The sequence below is a fragment of the Strongylocentrotus purpuratus genome, unplaced genomic scaffold, assembly GCF_000002235.5.
Source record: "Strongylocentrotus purpuratus isolate Spur 01 unplaced genomic scaffold, Spur_5.0 spur5_scaffold_14, whole genome shotgun sequence".
NCBI classification, from domain to species: Eukaryota; Metazoa; Echinodermata; class Echinoidea; order Camarodonta; family Strongylocentrotidae; genus Strongylocentrotus; species Strongylocentrotus purpuratus.
The window spans coordinates 9567299-9581982 of NW_022145599.1; the positions used below are offsets into that span (position 1 = coordinate 9567299).

Here is a 14684-nt window from a genome sequence, read left to right on the forward strand (position 1 = left end):
CGCTGCGTCGATCAAAGCATCTAGCAGGTATAGGTATCAGTAGTGTCTCTGTGGTGTAGTGCGGGATAACTTTCCCATTTGTTCCAACATACAAAATGACTAACATTTCACCGTTTCAAAAAGGTATGACTCAAATGGGTTTATTCTTGATAAGATGCTATCCATAATATATTTTGAGTTGTGCCCCAAGGGAAAAGGCAATTAGGAGTTATCCGCATCTAGGTCATAATCACAATTATCCCCGAACAGTTTATTGGAAATCCGCATAGACTTAGTGATCTCATATTTCACACATTCCTTACTTTCTTATGTTTGGTCCTTTTAATTTCAAACTTTAAATCAAACGTCAATGCACACTATTTAAAGTACTTCGTTCAAATGATACATAAGTTAAAGAAATAAGATATCGACCAGTGTGAGAGGAAGAAAAGGGCCTGATGGCATCAGTAGTCAATTCATAAATCTACCGAATTTAATATTATTCGATTGGTTTTTAGTCAAAAGTGATATTAATAAGCCATTACATAGGTAGATTCTGCGCATGTGCAGATAGAGATCAGACGAATATTGGATACGTGCTCATGAAAGTTGCGTCATCATTATTCACGTATGCACCGACAGTTCAAAGGAACATCGGTGGAAGCATCACTCTCAAGAGGGCTGAGAGATGTACATCCATGACTTTGGCAGGGATAATTCTAAAGTGCACAAAGTCGGAGAGCTACATGTGTAAAAGATCTGTGGATATTGGGGGTCAGGCGTATAATGGGCTAATCACAAACTGGTTTATTTAGCGCGATTACAAATACTGTTACCGCTTTCAGAAGTACAAATCTTCTCGCAAGAGTCACTAGAAGAATATGGTCACTCACGTCTTGCTTCGATTCCACAATGCAGGTATACGTCGTTTATGTAAAAGCAGTGGAAACGAAAATGATAGTTGTGTATACCTAGATACGTATACTTCGAACCTAGTGTTCATGATCTGGACGGAACCAATGATGTTTGAACCACTGCAAGAATTTTACGGGTGAGCTGGATCATTTCCTCACCTTTGGATTGGTCGCTAAAGACCTCGTGAGGAATCTGTGAGGAGGCGCATCTATCCGGGTACCGAGCCCGTTGATCACCCACGAGAGAACTGAGCTGGCGCACGTCCTGGAGAAATTCTGATGATTTTAAGTGTTCACTCACTTCACGGGCTAGACTGATAATGTTATGGGTAAAATCGTACAATCCTCTGATGGCAAGTTGAGCAGCTTTGAGGGCCTTTTCTACACTCTGGTGGCACTTGTACGCCACCCACTCTAGTGAAGGCTCATCGTGTGGGTTAAGATCGTGTTGGGCAGCACGGAGATCTTCTTGTCCCTGGCGAAGCCAACGGCGTGCATTGCGGATATCTGGTGATCTCAAAGCCTCAGTGAAGATATTCCAGTTAGCTGATCCAGAACTCCCTCTAGCCCCTCTTCCTCCAAAACCTGCTCCTCCAGAAAATCCTGATTCAAATCCTCCGGATTCAGTATACCGTCGTTGGTCTTCCCTTGCCCTCTGCTCTGGTGATTTAAAAAGGTCTTCATACGATGAACTTGTTTTTGAAAGACCCTTTCCTAGTCTTTGTAGCTCGCTCTGGAGATGTTCGGATGCTTCGACAAACATTTTTTTCGGACCTTCTGGGTGCTCGCGTGGATGCCATTTTAGTTTCAATCGGGGGAGAGCCTTCTTTGTCAGTTCCGGTGCCAGCTGCCAGATCTCCTCCAATTCTGCGGTAACCTTTCTTTTTGCCTTTTCAACATCCGTTAGAAGAGATGATTCCCGATGACCAGAAAGACACGGTCCAGCACCATTTGAGTTTACTTGGTCAGATGGAACAAACTCCATACCTGATATGGACTTCGGGATGTGGATCTTGTGCATGTCCAACACATTGGCTTCTATCGGGCTGTCCTTTCCTATTTCGATGAGATAAACTGACTCGAGCGACTCGTTGCGTATCTTCTCGACGATCACTGCGTATATGTAGTAGTCACCGTCGTCATCGGTTTGTGCGTATCCTACATAATCACCTGTGCTGAAAGACGTCCAGGGGTCGTGTTCTATGAGATGGTAGATTTTTTCTGGAATGGTACTTCCAGGATTAGGCAACTCGAAACTTGTGTCATCTTCCATTATTTCTTGAGCAATGCCGAACCTCGCTAGTGCTTTCGGTATGGTAGCTGGATATTCTTGAGATAGCAGGATAGAAATATATTTATCCTCAAACACATTTCCAAGGACTTGGTTGACATGGATTGCAACACTTAATAGTGTTTCCATTCTATGTTCTCCTTCACTATGTTGTACAAACAGCTCATTGTCACTGTTGATGAAGGAAGGCACTTCGGTTTCACTACCTTCTATGTCTTGGCCATTGATTTGCATAATCGAATGTAACTGCTGGATACATGTAATCTTCAGTCTAGTGAGGCGATCTCTAAATTGTTTCCTGGTCTCCTCGTCAACTGCCCGCCTGTTGTGTCTCATGATGGAGCAAACCGCCTCAAGAAACTCCTTTGACTGCAGGATTTGAAGTCTTCTTCCAAACTCACACGGTTCGTTTCTAGTTAAGTAACAACACTTTCGTGAATTGTTACCAGTCTTGCTCAACATTTCTTTCACTTCCGTGCTTACTGCTTTCGGTTTCATCCTTTCAGGAAGCCTGGCGATAGCTTCTTGTGCGATTTGTTCATGACTTGGATAGATCTTGACGAGTAGTTGATTAGATCTACGGAGTCGGTTTGAGTAGTGGTCGACATCATTCACTAGAAGGCGATCTGATCGTTCCAAACTTTGCTGACATGAAGGTAGATACAGGGAGTGTCCGGGAACAAATGCAGCAGCTATCTGTGAAGAATCGGTCTTTATTAACTCTTCATAAAGGCCACACGTGGCCCTGTCTACCATTTTTGCTACATTCGGGTTTGACCATGCACTCTGTCCCCTTTCGTAGAGGCTTTCAAGAACAAAAGCATATTGGCGTATGGAAGGTTTCACCGTTCCACCAAGTATTTGAAATAACTTGAAGAAAGGAACCCACTTGTTTGGCAGCTGGTAGAGAAAAGGCTCTAGATTTCCTTCCATCGTACGTGATATCTGTTCTGCTTTGACTAAGCGATGCTCATCCTCGAGCTCCAAAAAGACGATGGGAACGTTTCGCAACTCATCTCTGATGATACAGCACCTTTCACAGGGGTCTTCCTGAGAGCAGTTTTGTCCTGCGCACATGGAGGAAACGAATGTTAATATGTCCTGTAGTACACTAGCTAGATATTCAGGGTGAGATATCTTCTTGTCATTCTTCTGTTGGAGTCTGTCACATATATTCCGTAAATGTTGGAAAACACTCATAAATTCAGGGTCCTGTGTAACGCTCATTTTCTCATGGATACTTATACCACAAGGGAAGCATTTCCCAGAAGCCGTATAATATGGCAAGACGATGTTGGTGGACCATAACAGTCGTATGTGTTCGAAAGAACTTGATCCAGAATACCTCATGAGAGTTCCTTTATTCATGAAGGGTGGGTGGATAGATTTCATCTCTGTGTTGAACCCGTCACTCACAAGAAAGTCAACCATACCGACTCGCTGTAGGAAAGAAGGGTCTTTGTGAAGATCACATCTCCTTCTCAATTCCGACACAAGGGCATTGGACTTCTCTTTCATCTCCTTAAGGTCAGAGTGTGATACCTGCACCTGCTGGGCAAAGGAGAGGAATAGGTCTCTGGTAATAACAACTTGTAGTCCTATTTCTCGAAGGAATGCATGGCCTAAACAATCTATGATGCGCTTTGGTGGAAGCTGGACCTCGTTCCACATTAGAGCAAATATCTTGACTTCTGGGTCATAGAAGTCCTTGGCCTTCAGCAGTTTTCCATTTGAACCAGCTATGAAACGCAGGTTGCTTAATCCTAATCTCCAAATAGCTTCCTTCCTAGCTTCACTAAGGGACCTCTCTGTGTTATGAGGGGGTAGCTGTGGTAGTAATTCTTTGATCCGCACAAGATGTTCAAGACGACTGTCCTCGCTGAGTTGGTCAAAGACCAACAGAATGTACTTTTCATACACATCAATCTCTGTTGTATTAGACAATTCTAGCTTCTTGTATAGAGATGCAAGCGATACGTTGTACTGTAGAAATATAGCGCTTGTGGTACTAACCCATTTATCTTGTTCTTCTTTCGGAATCCCACTTGGGAGGACAAGAACTGTGTCAAAACCTCTGATACTGACAAAGTCACCTGCAATAGACATGAAGCAAGGCAGGCTCTTCAACCTCTTGAGATCAGCTGGGCTTCCACAGTTACTGAAGAATCTCAGGATTTCTTCATGTTGATGAGCTATGAGGTTACTGAATCTCCCGACGTCTCTATCAACCCAGTACATCAAAGCATCTAAAACCCTCGTGCTAGCACCCCTATGTGTGACGAGATGATGTATTAAGCTATTCTTGTCTTCGCGAAGAATGAATTTTTCGACCTTGTAGACGTTCAGTGATTCGAGTGCGGAGTAGATTGGCCAATAATCCGACTTGGTTGGTTGGACTATTATCGTAGAGGATAAACTGATAGGTGCCACAAGCTTAATTTCCTGAGGATACCGAGTTTTTGTTTCAGTGACAGGTAATATTGCCCAACGGCCAAGTTCAGCTCTGATATCGTGAGCAACATCAGTCAACTTGTTCGTCTTTGTGCAAAAGGATTCAAGAAGACTCCACAAACGTTCAAACCATTCAGATGAAAGGTTGTTCTGGAGCGTTATTATTTCATCTGAAGCACATTCGAGATAAGGGTGGCAATCATCAAGAAGCGCAGAAACTGCTCTCACATCAAGCTTACAAAAGACATCGGCATTTCGTGGTAGAGTGTCTAGAAAGTCGATTTGTAGAAACCTATGACTCTGAGGCTTGAAAAGATCGCAGAATTCTGATGCAAAGACTCGCTCATCACGTGATAACCTCCTCAAGTTCCCATCCTGAGTGAAGAGCAATGGTAGTCCGTGGAGATTGTCTTTGAAGTTAGATTTTGTTCCCTTCTTGCAGTAATTAATGAGTCCCATCAGTCTCTTCTCGTCTTGGATCCTTGACTTTGAAAGTGGCATTGGTAATTGCCTCTGAAGGGGGTTGTCTCCGCCAAGAAAACACACCACATTTGAAGGTAAAACTTCAAGAACTTCATAGTTTCCTGACTCAGGGTTCATCGTTTCCTGATTGAGATGGTTGCAAGCATTACGGAGATGGTACATTACCCATGTCGGAGACTCTAGTATTGAATATGTGATTTCGATCAATGTCTCCTTCAGTTTTTTCACATTTTCTTGATTCTCAGCTTTCAAGTAGCTAGGTAATGTGTAGTTGTCACTCATTTGGCTTGGCACTGTGTTGAAATATCCCACCTTTGATTCGTCTGGAGACTGCATGGGCACGACAGGGGTCTTCCATGTTAGGAAAAAGTCGCTGTTGCCATCATCTTTTCTGTATAGAGAAGGAAATAGCATCAGGGCTTTCGAGGCAACAATTTCGTATACACTGGCTTCAAGCGCTTTCCAGTACGACCCTTTCTCGCCGATGTTAGGAAAGAAAGTGTGGTATTTCTGAAGTAGTTTCAAAGTGTGATCTTTCTGTTCACATGACATCGATTCTGACCATTCATATTTCTTGACAAAGAATTCCTTTATCCACAACAGCAAATTCACATAAGCCGGTGCAATAACTTTCTGGGTGACATGAAAGTTCCACTTTGTTTTTTCATCTGTCTTGCTACCTTCCCACAAGTGTCTTCTACTCTCATGGTCTAAGGCGAAGTATCCGTGCACGTGAACTGGTAGTCCCGTTGCAATGGGAAGGGGTAAGAAGCAGAAAGCCGTTCCTTCGAGTCCCTCTTCTTTTCCTGTCAGACGGGCAGCAACAGCCCCCACTGGAAGTAGTTTACGTTTTCGCATTATGTTTTCTTCAGCCGTGTCTGTACTTCCTACTTGCTGACATATCACCCAATCCTCATCTCTTCCTGTCCCTTTCAATCTCATCTGGTATATGACTCCTGCTGGTTCTGGTTTCCGGGAGCCATCCTGTTCTGCGCTACTGATATCTTGAACTTTGCGCAGGAAATCCATTTTCTTTTCACCTTCCACTTCGGTTATCTCTGCTGTGATAGCATGAGTAGAGCCAATAACTCCTGATCTTGTTACCTCTGATATGCTGATTTTAGTGATGTTTTTCAGAAACAAAAGACTCTCGAATGCAGCATCCTCAAAATCTTGTAGTAGCTTCCGAATCTCTGTAGGTCGCCATACGTTTTTGTTGAGTGTCGAAGCTTCCTTCCGCAATGGAAAACGAAAAACAGTAAAGTCCTCTTCTCCATCTGCAAGTATGTCTTCCAAGTAACATTGAAAGATATCTGGGAACGAAGAACGCACACTACCATTAACTTTTATCTGAAGGCCCGGCTTAATCGGTGTTGCTCCCGGAATATATTTCAGCAGAGGGTCAAAACATGCATAATCGGTCACCATTGGAGATGAAACTTGGGCAATCCGTGAGTTGATACACGGCATTGAAACCGACCCCATAACGGCCTATCTTTCCCATGTGATCAGCTTTGCTACCTTCTCCAAGATTCTGTATCCCACGAATATTGTCATCTGTAAAAGACTTGTTGTTGAAGACACAAAGAGCAGGACCCTGCAAAGCTTTCATGTTATCGCCTAGAAGCTTCTTTCCATTATGTAAGCGAGGATCGTAGACAAAGTGGATTTGAGTTGCCCCAGCATCATCTGCATTCTGAAGAAGTTCTTTTAGTATTGTTTCATCAGACGGGTATGAATCAAGAATTCTCTTGATACGGTTTGTAAGTTCCTCATGCTGGCCAAATTCTTCTGGGAAATCCATTTCATGTGGCCAGAGCATCTGTTGTCGAACATCCTTCACTTTCAGCTTTTTTGCTAGCATAAAACTGATTCTAATGTGACACTTATGGTGTTTGACTTCGTCGTGTTCTAACCAGTTAACGTCCCTATAGCAGAGATCTGATACAGGCCTCATGCACATGTGCTCATCTGGGAGAAATGTATCTTGAATTGGTTTCCCATCATCATGATCTTTTAGGAAACTGGCAAGTCGATCGGCAGCTAGGATAGCAACCTCCAAGACCTCGTCGTCTAAAGGTTTCCCACTGCTATCATCGTGTATAGATTGGAGAACACCTCGATAGTCTCCGGCATCAAATTCCCTCTTCAATGATGCACGTTCCAGAAGAGTAGGATACTTTTTCAGGAACTGGGAAGCTTTATTTAGATACGGCGGAAGATCTCTACCTCCATCGGCAACCACAGAGGCCACTACAAACTTGCGATCTACAAGGAAGAATGATTGATTTTGAAGATCTTCCTTGGAGATGTCTGGACTATTGTCTTTACAAGCAATTTCAACACGCTCGTAGACCGCCTTGCATATCATTTGTAACTGATGACCAGAAATGCATTCAGTATTCATTTCGTAGTGACTACGAAAGTTTGAAAACTGCCTGAGTACATCTTGGACAGAGGGATATTTATCTACAAGACCAAGGAAATGCTCGACTGTCAAGGGAAGCTTCCACTCTTCTGATTCATCCACAACGTTTGACGTGCTGCTTACCAAATATGTTTTAGAATGAGAGTACACATCATTCGCAGATGCATAAGCACAAGAGTCCGTTTCCACCCACGGTAGAGCTGGATCTCTGTTTCCCTCACACAAGATAGGCAAGAATGGTATACTGGCCAGCCGTTCTTTGAGGTTTTTCTTCTTATTCCAATCACTCCCCAACATCTCCGACAGATACTTCAGTACAGCATGGCATCTCGTTTGAGCTCCTTCCATACAGCTTGAATGCAGAATGTGAACAGTCTCGCATCGTTCGACGAAAATATCCGCATGAAGATAGTCTTTCACCATTCCTAGCTTAGTTAGTGACGCCAATGTGTCGGTGGCATTGAATTTTTCTCCCAGAGGGAAAACCTCGTCAGACTCCGAGTACAAAGGCGCAGCTTTGCCTTTCGGGTGTACTAGATCACACGGTTTCCGCAGTTCAGTTCCTCCTTCTACTGGTATGCATTCTACATCTTTAAGCATCTGCTGTAGTGTGTCTTCACTTTTATTGAGTGCAAACAGAACCAGTTGATTTCTGATGTTGTCCGGCACCTGACTGATTTGTGATAGGAAAGCTTCATGGAAGAACCTGTTGAAATCATAGGTTCTCTTGAGAACTTCGTCTATCAGCTGTACTCTCTTTAGGGCTCTCCAAGTTTTCTCGGTCAATGACATCACTTCTTTTGATGGGAGATGTTCGCTTAGTACCTGTGTTACTACATCACTGACGGATGTCTCCTTTTGAACTTCTTCACTAAGGAACACAACATTCGTGAACTGATGCAATGTGCCATCTTTCCAGAACAACGATGGTTCACGGCCATCAAGCCCATGTACCATTGCCTTGTAGAAAGCATCAAACAGTGCTGAACATTCTGAAATCTTTGGTACTTCATCAGCATCCGGCCACAACTGTTCAGGAGACATATCAGATCCGTATGTGTCCTTCACTTGTTGAATAAACTCACTGTCAGACAAGAGTGCAACGTACGCTCTGCATATCACATCTGCCAGAATAATGTGATTCCATTTCTCAGATATCAACCTTCCATCGGGCACTGGCATGTGAAGACTCCATCGGTCCTCTTTTACAGCAAAAGATCCGTTTATATGTACCGGGAGCATGCTGTTAATTGAGAGGGGAAGAAAGCAGTAGACCTTTTTCTCAAATGTAGACATTGGTAGTCTATGAAAAGGAAAGGCAACTGCACCTTCAGGTGAAAGTCCACACTCTTTGCCATCCGGAGTTTTTGCGAGAGCTGCCGCCTGTTCTGAAGTCTTGCATATCACTTTGACAATGTCCAGGTCTCCACTAACTTCTGGTTTCAGTGACATCACTTCATTTCCCTTTGCAGTCATTGTGCAGCGGAATGATTCAGTTGAAATGGCCGTATTATTCTCCTTCAACCTAGGAGATCGCACGGTCTTCTCTATGGTGAGTAACTTCTCAGCCCTAGAAGGATCGATAGAATTCTCAGAAAGGTAGAACAGCGCAACCTTCTTTACCCTTTTGGTGAACACCAGGAGGTTTTGTGATGATTCCCACATTTTCTGCATCAGGTTGATCAGTTTTTCCTCATCGTAGCTCTCCTTGCATATTTGGCTTTTCTGAGCAGCTTCTTTCGAACGGAGGGGCAGTCTAAAGAGTGTTCCGTTGTAGTTGAATGGCTCATTTCCTCCACTGAGATCGAGCCCAAACACTCCATTGAAAGGCTTGAACTGATCTGGGAATCTCTGGAGTGCTTTAGTGCTATTCAATCTGAGACGTACACCGGGTTGACTCTTGTTCGGGAGAACGTTTCCAAGGTGTGTGGTATGAGGATCGAAAAACTGCATGTAGTTCATACTAACAAAACTTGGAACATCAGTTATGCGGTACACCGAGTTGAAACCGGTCCCGAACTTCCCAATCTTTTCAGCGTCCTTTTCTTTGGTGCGACCTCCAAGACGGAGAATGTTTTCAAAGTCTTGGTCTGTGAATACGGCATCGTTGTATACCCAAAGGGCTGGTCCCTGACAAGACTTCATTTCAGGATCGAATAGTTTCTGGATAGCACTTTCGTTATTTCTCATGTCGATGAGAAAGCGAACTTCCTGAGCTCCTGCATCTTCCGCATTCTGTATCATTTCACTAACGATAGCGGTGTCCGAATAGTTGTTCTTGAGAATGTTCCACAAGCGCATAGTCAGGGGTTCATGCTGCCCTGCTTGTGTGAAACCGTGCAATTCTTCTGAATCTAGGAGAAGTCGACTGACAGGTCGTACATGGAGGAATATTGCAAGGTCCATTGAGATATCTGAATGAATCAAAGCAAAGTCTTCATCGTCATCCATCTCCTCATTGTCGGTGCTTTGTCTCAACCAGTCTCTGTCCACGTATGCGCTCTCATCAACTGGAATGAGATGACATTTTCTTGTTTGCGATGGAACGATTAAGCGTACCCGAGCTTCTTCTGAGAGCTCTCCTGTGGCATGTAGATGGTGAAGGATCTGCAGTACAAGTTGGCGCTGTCTTTGTTGGAAGATAACATTTTCTCCCTGTGCGTCACATTTTCTCTTGATTTCATGTAGTATATCAACCAGAGCTTCCGAATTTGTGTCGATGTTCCTTTTGACTCCAAGCACTTCAAACAAATCCTTAAACGCACAAGTAGCCTGAGGAATAGATGCCATGTAAGGAGCTAGATCGAACGGGAGATTACCTGTACACATTTTGCTTGGTTCTGAAAAGCCGTTGCCATTCCACACACAACACTTTACTCGATCCAATATATAGTTCCTGACGTTGGAATCACGTTGCATTTCTTTCCTCAGAAATGCATAGATCTCCTTGAGCATCGGTATTATGTCTGTTACATCTTGTTCTGTTCTGTCTGTGGCATACTTCACACAATGTTTTATTTGTGCTATGACGTCCAAGATCATTGGAGTGTGGAATTTTATTCCAAGCAGAGTGAATGCTGTGGAAAACAGAACATCGTGTTGAGAAATAAAAGACTTGGAAGCTCCAGATATTAGCACGGCTTGCTTCGTTTCTATCAAAATCTCTTGAGGAGTTGTGAGAGGGGATGAAGTGTTCCCACGCCATTCGATATCCGGTGGGTAATATTCTGGTGGAGACCGTTTACAAGGGATACATCGTTTGTTCATCATGAAATCTCTTACAGTGCTGCCGTCGGCCAGTGAACGGTCAAAAAGACCAGGGTTCTTCCCGAGGAGATCGAGTAAAGCTCTGGCCTTCTTGGGGCACTGTGTTTTCTCAACAAGATCAACACATGCAACCAAAGACGTTTAAATATAATTACTAGACGGAAAGCAGCACGCGCGGAAACCATGCAGATGAATGGGATTAGACTCCGCCTCTTTTGGATCATTTGAAGACAAAATAAGCCACCGAGGCGGCTCTTTGATTGGATATGAGCCTCATGAATATGTATTTTATCGATAGTATCGTTTAAGAAACCGGATAATATATTTGACCTCATTGCGTCACTTTAATTATGCAGATTTATGCACGACGCAGGCTACTCGCACAAACTGAGAAGATTTAGTTCATTGAGAATGGGTGAGTAATTGATTGAAATATGAGTAGATTAAGTGAATTTAGTCATCAATTTTGAAAAATCTGCAATAGTCTTTGTGATCTATGGTAATTTCGTTACATTGTGAGACCGTTCTCAACAGATTTTGGGGGAAAAGAATAGGAAATTATTGCTCTTGAAATTGAACTTTGATTTTCATCGTCATGAAATAGTTTGACTGCGGTTTGCCGTCATTTCACCCTAGTACTCCAGTTAGGGGCCCGGCCGTTCCGGCAGGCCCACCCCGGGGAATTTCGGTGCTCATCTGCATCAAGATAAAACTTTCTAATCAAGTTTTATTTCAGATTTGATCGTCATCATGAATCTAATTCATCAATCATCGATTTAATTTAAATCGAGATTTTACGTTACACCTTACAATAATCTCTGAAGCATGATTTTTTTGATAATCCAAGTGAATTAATTCTTGTTAAAATCTTTAGTAGATGTTGACTCTGATGGCTTTACTTATCAGTGCCATCCGTTCGCTCAGTTGCATCCGTGTCAAATTTATTTAGACCAAAATTATCTGTGACCATTGATAATCAAACCACTCCAAATCCTATTTCATTTAGATGTAAACCTGGAACTTATTAATAAAAAGTATTCAAAAAACATCAACACTAGGATTTGTTTATTTAATAATTAGATTTTGTGTGGGTCCAGCATGCTTGTCAAGTTATCATTTAGAGTCTAGTCTATCAGTGGCGTACGCAGGATTTTTTCAAGGGGGAGGGGGGGGGGGGTTAACATTTTGAAATCGGACCAAAAATTTCGCAACGACTCAGCCAGCCACTGAATAAGCATGGGGGGGGGGGGGGTTTAGGTCATCCATTTGGATTTTTTTTTTTGTATTAAAAAACAAACAAAAAAACAACAACAACACTAAAAAAAGGGGGGGGGGGGGTTTCCAGAAAAACATACACATAAAAAAAAACTGAAAGTAGGGGGGTTTACCCCAACCCCACCCCCCCCCCTGCGTACGCTTCTGACTCCTGTTATTATACTTTTAATATAATTATTAGAGATTTTTTTCTTCTCTGAATTGTGCAGTTCATGTTGATAAATCTATTTGTTTGTGTAAGAGAAGACCCCTTGTCCACAATTATGTTTACTTATGAAGTCCACTTCTTCTTGTCTTAATAAACCAATTCTACTTAAGACTTCTTTATATCTAGGCCATATAAAGAATTTTTTAGGCACAAGTTAAATCTTCCATTTGATTTTACTTTGTACTGTGGTCCATTAAATTGGAATGTTGATTTCCACACTATATTAAAATTAAGGCCAACCATGACATGAAAAAAAGCTTTTATGCTAGATCTATTTTTATTTTGTTAAAAAGAAAGGGACGCCTTGATTGTCGTATTGATTTTGTTTTCTTTTTGTTCCAACAGATGGAAACTGATGAAGAGCTGGAAGGAGTTAACTGATGAGTAGACATTACAACATTTCTTATATTTTCAAGATGAAGCTGAAAGTCCCATGCAGGTAAAATTTTCAGGATATTTAGCACACAAATATTAAACGACCACCTATTAATTCACTAAAAAGGAAATGGAACTAAGTGTATGTTTCAAGTGTGTATAGTGGAGGAAATATTTTATTCTAGTTCTTCCCTTTCTTTGTTTACAAAGGGATTTGTCCTTATTTACAGGAGGTCCTGTGTGTAGAAGAACGATGTCTAATGCACATTCAAAGCACTACATAATAATGATAATGATCATACATGTAGGGTATACACAGGACCCCTCATTACTTTTTTTTTGTAAGTGGTCCTTTCACTTCTTGAGCAATGAAGATGAAGAAGAACACAACATAAGATTAACAAAAGTCTGTTTATACGATGAATTATGGTTGATATGTATCTATTATTATCACTTTTTAATTGAAGTACCTACATTGCTTTCTCTTATGTAGGATGATGCTTCTCTACAGTGGATGATGAAAGCATGCTGATTACAAACCCAGGAGAGGAATAAAGAACAGATATTGACAGAATCATATCTAGAGATGTGGGCCTACTGCACTTCATACAAGCAAGTGTGCTAATATACCATGTAGGTACCCCCAATAAACTATTGTAGAACACATTTATCATGCAGAAAGTTATAGATCTGACAATTATATTTTTCATTGTCCATTGACTTGTAAAAGAATACTTGACTGAATATCACAATTGTGATTTAGATTAAAACTAAAATGTCAATATACATGAAATATAAGTCTACATAACGTATGTTTCAATAGCATTATTTCCTGTACATTCTCTGTTCCAAGTTGTTTGGTCATTTTATGTAAACCGAGTATTATTCATTTATGACCACGAGTTTACATTACAAGTACATTGTACATGTACCAGTATTACTTATTTCATACTTGTCTGATCCAAGCTCCATCAGGCCTATTGTCTTAATGGGATCATCAGAAATAATCTAACATGTGGTCAGTAACTAGTCTTGTAGGAAAAAAAGTTTAGGTTTTCCCAATAGAACCCCAAGTGAATATTAGTCCTTCCTCTTTTTGTCAGAGCAGGTATCAGGGATTCAGGGTGTATGTTATTAGTTGTTGTTTATTTTCTTATACACTGTATCTTGTTTCATTTTCCCATTCAACAGACTTGGGTCATCATCACAGCCCTTTCTTCTGAAAACTAGCCTACAACTTCATTGATGAATGCAGAAGACATCTACATGGGACTACGTCTTAAAGATGCCCCCTCATATAATGAAAGAGGACAGTAGAGATGGGTTTAAACTTGAATATTTACATACTATTTATTTATTATTTGTATTATATGTTTGTAGAATACCACATTTAAAAAAAGCTAATGAATTTATCATCTTGTCAACTTTCAAATAATTAAAGATAACTAATCATCAATGAATAAACATTAATGAAATTTTAACAATGTCAACTACCATCTTATAGGATGAAACTGAGTGCTGGGCAGAAAGAAATTTCCTTGAAATTTGAGAGATAAAGATCTATCAGTCTATATCAAAGATTGAACCAATCAATGATATATTAATTATAATTATACATGTTGAAATTCATTTACCTCAGTCTATGGACTTCTGTATTTGAAGTTTTGTAGATTATTACATTATTGCTGCTTCAAGTATTGTATGTAAGAAGGTTTGAAAGACAACACTCTAAATGCACTAAATATGGAAACTGCTAATCATCATTGCCTGTTGTATCCAAACTGCTAATTTTAATAGAATCATGTTTTGATACTTCCTAGCTTAAGAAAACGGGGGGGGGGGGGCTTGTTATCCTCTTCCTGGTGCTGTTTCTAAATGGACCATGTAACAGGTTGCAAAAGTGTAAACAATATTATATTTGTTATATGTTTATATTAGAAGGATTTAGAAAATGAAAACGTTTTGAATTATAGAATTACTGTTGCTAGAAGTAATGGCAGTATTGATGTGTAA

General features: G+C 41.2%; 1 protein-coding gene and 1 long non-coding RNA gene across 2 annotated transcripts; one reads left to right on the forward strand and one right to left on the reverse strand.

Moving 5' to 3' along the window:
* Positions 1–380: 380 nt before the first annotated feature.
* Positions 381–10375, reverse strand: LOC100893470 (sacsin-like). Its single transcript, XM_030984987.1, has 2 exons — positions 6544–10375; positions 381–6347 (listed from the first exon to the last, which is right to left on the reverse strand). Exons 1-2 carry the CDS (start codon positions 10373–10375, stop codon positions 979–981), a joined length of 9201 nt encoding a protein of 3066 aa, XP_030840847.1. The 3' UTR covers positions 381–978.
* Positions 10376–11031: 656 nt separating this feature from the next.
* Positions 11032–13704, forward strand: LOC115923471. Its single transcript, XR_004063902.1, has 3 exons — positions 11032–11228; positions 12642–12735; positions 13165–13704. It is a non-coding gene; the product is annotated as an uncharacterized LOC115923471 (long non-coding RNA).
* The last annotated feature ends 980 nt before the right edge of the window (positions 13705–14684 follow it).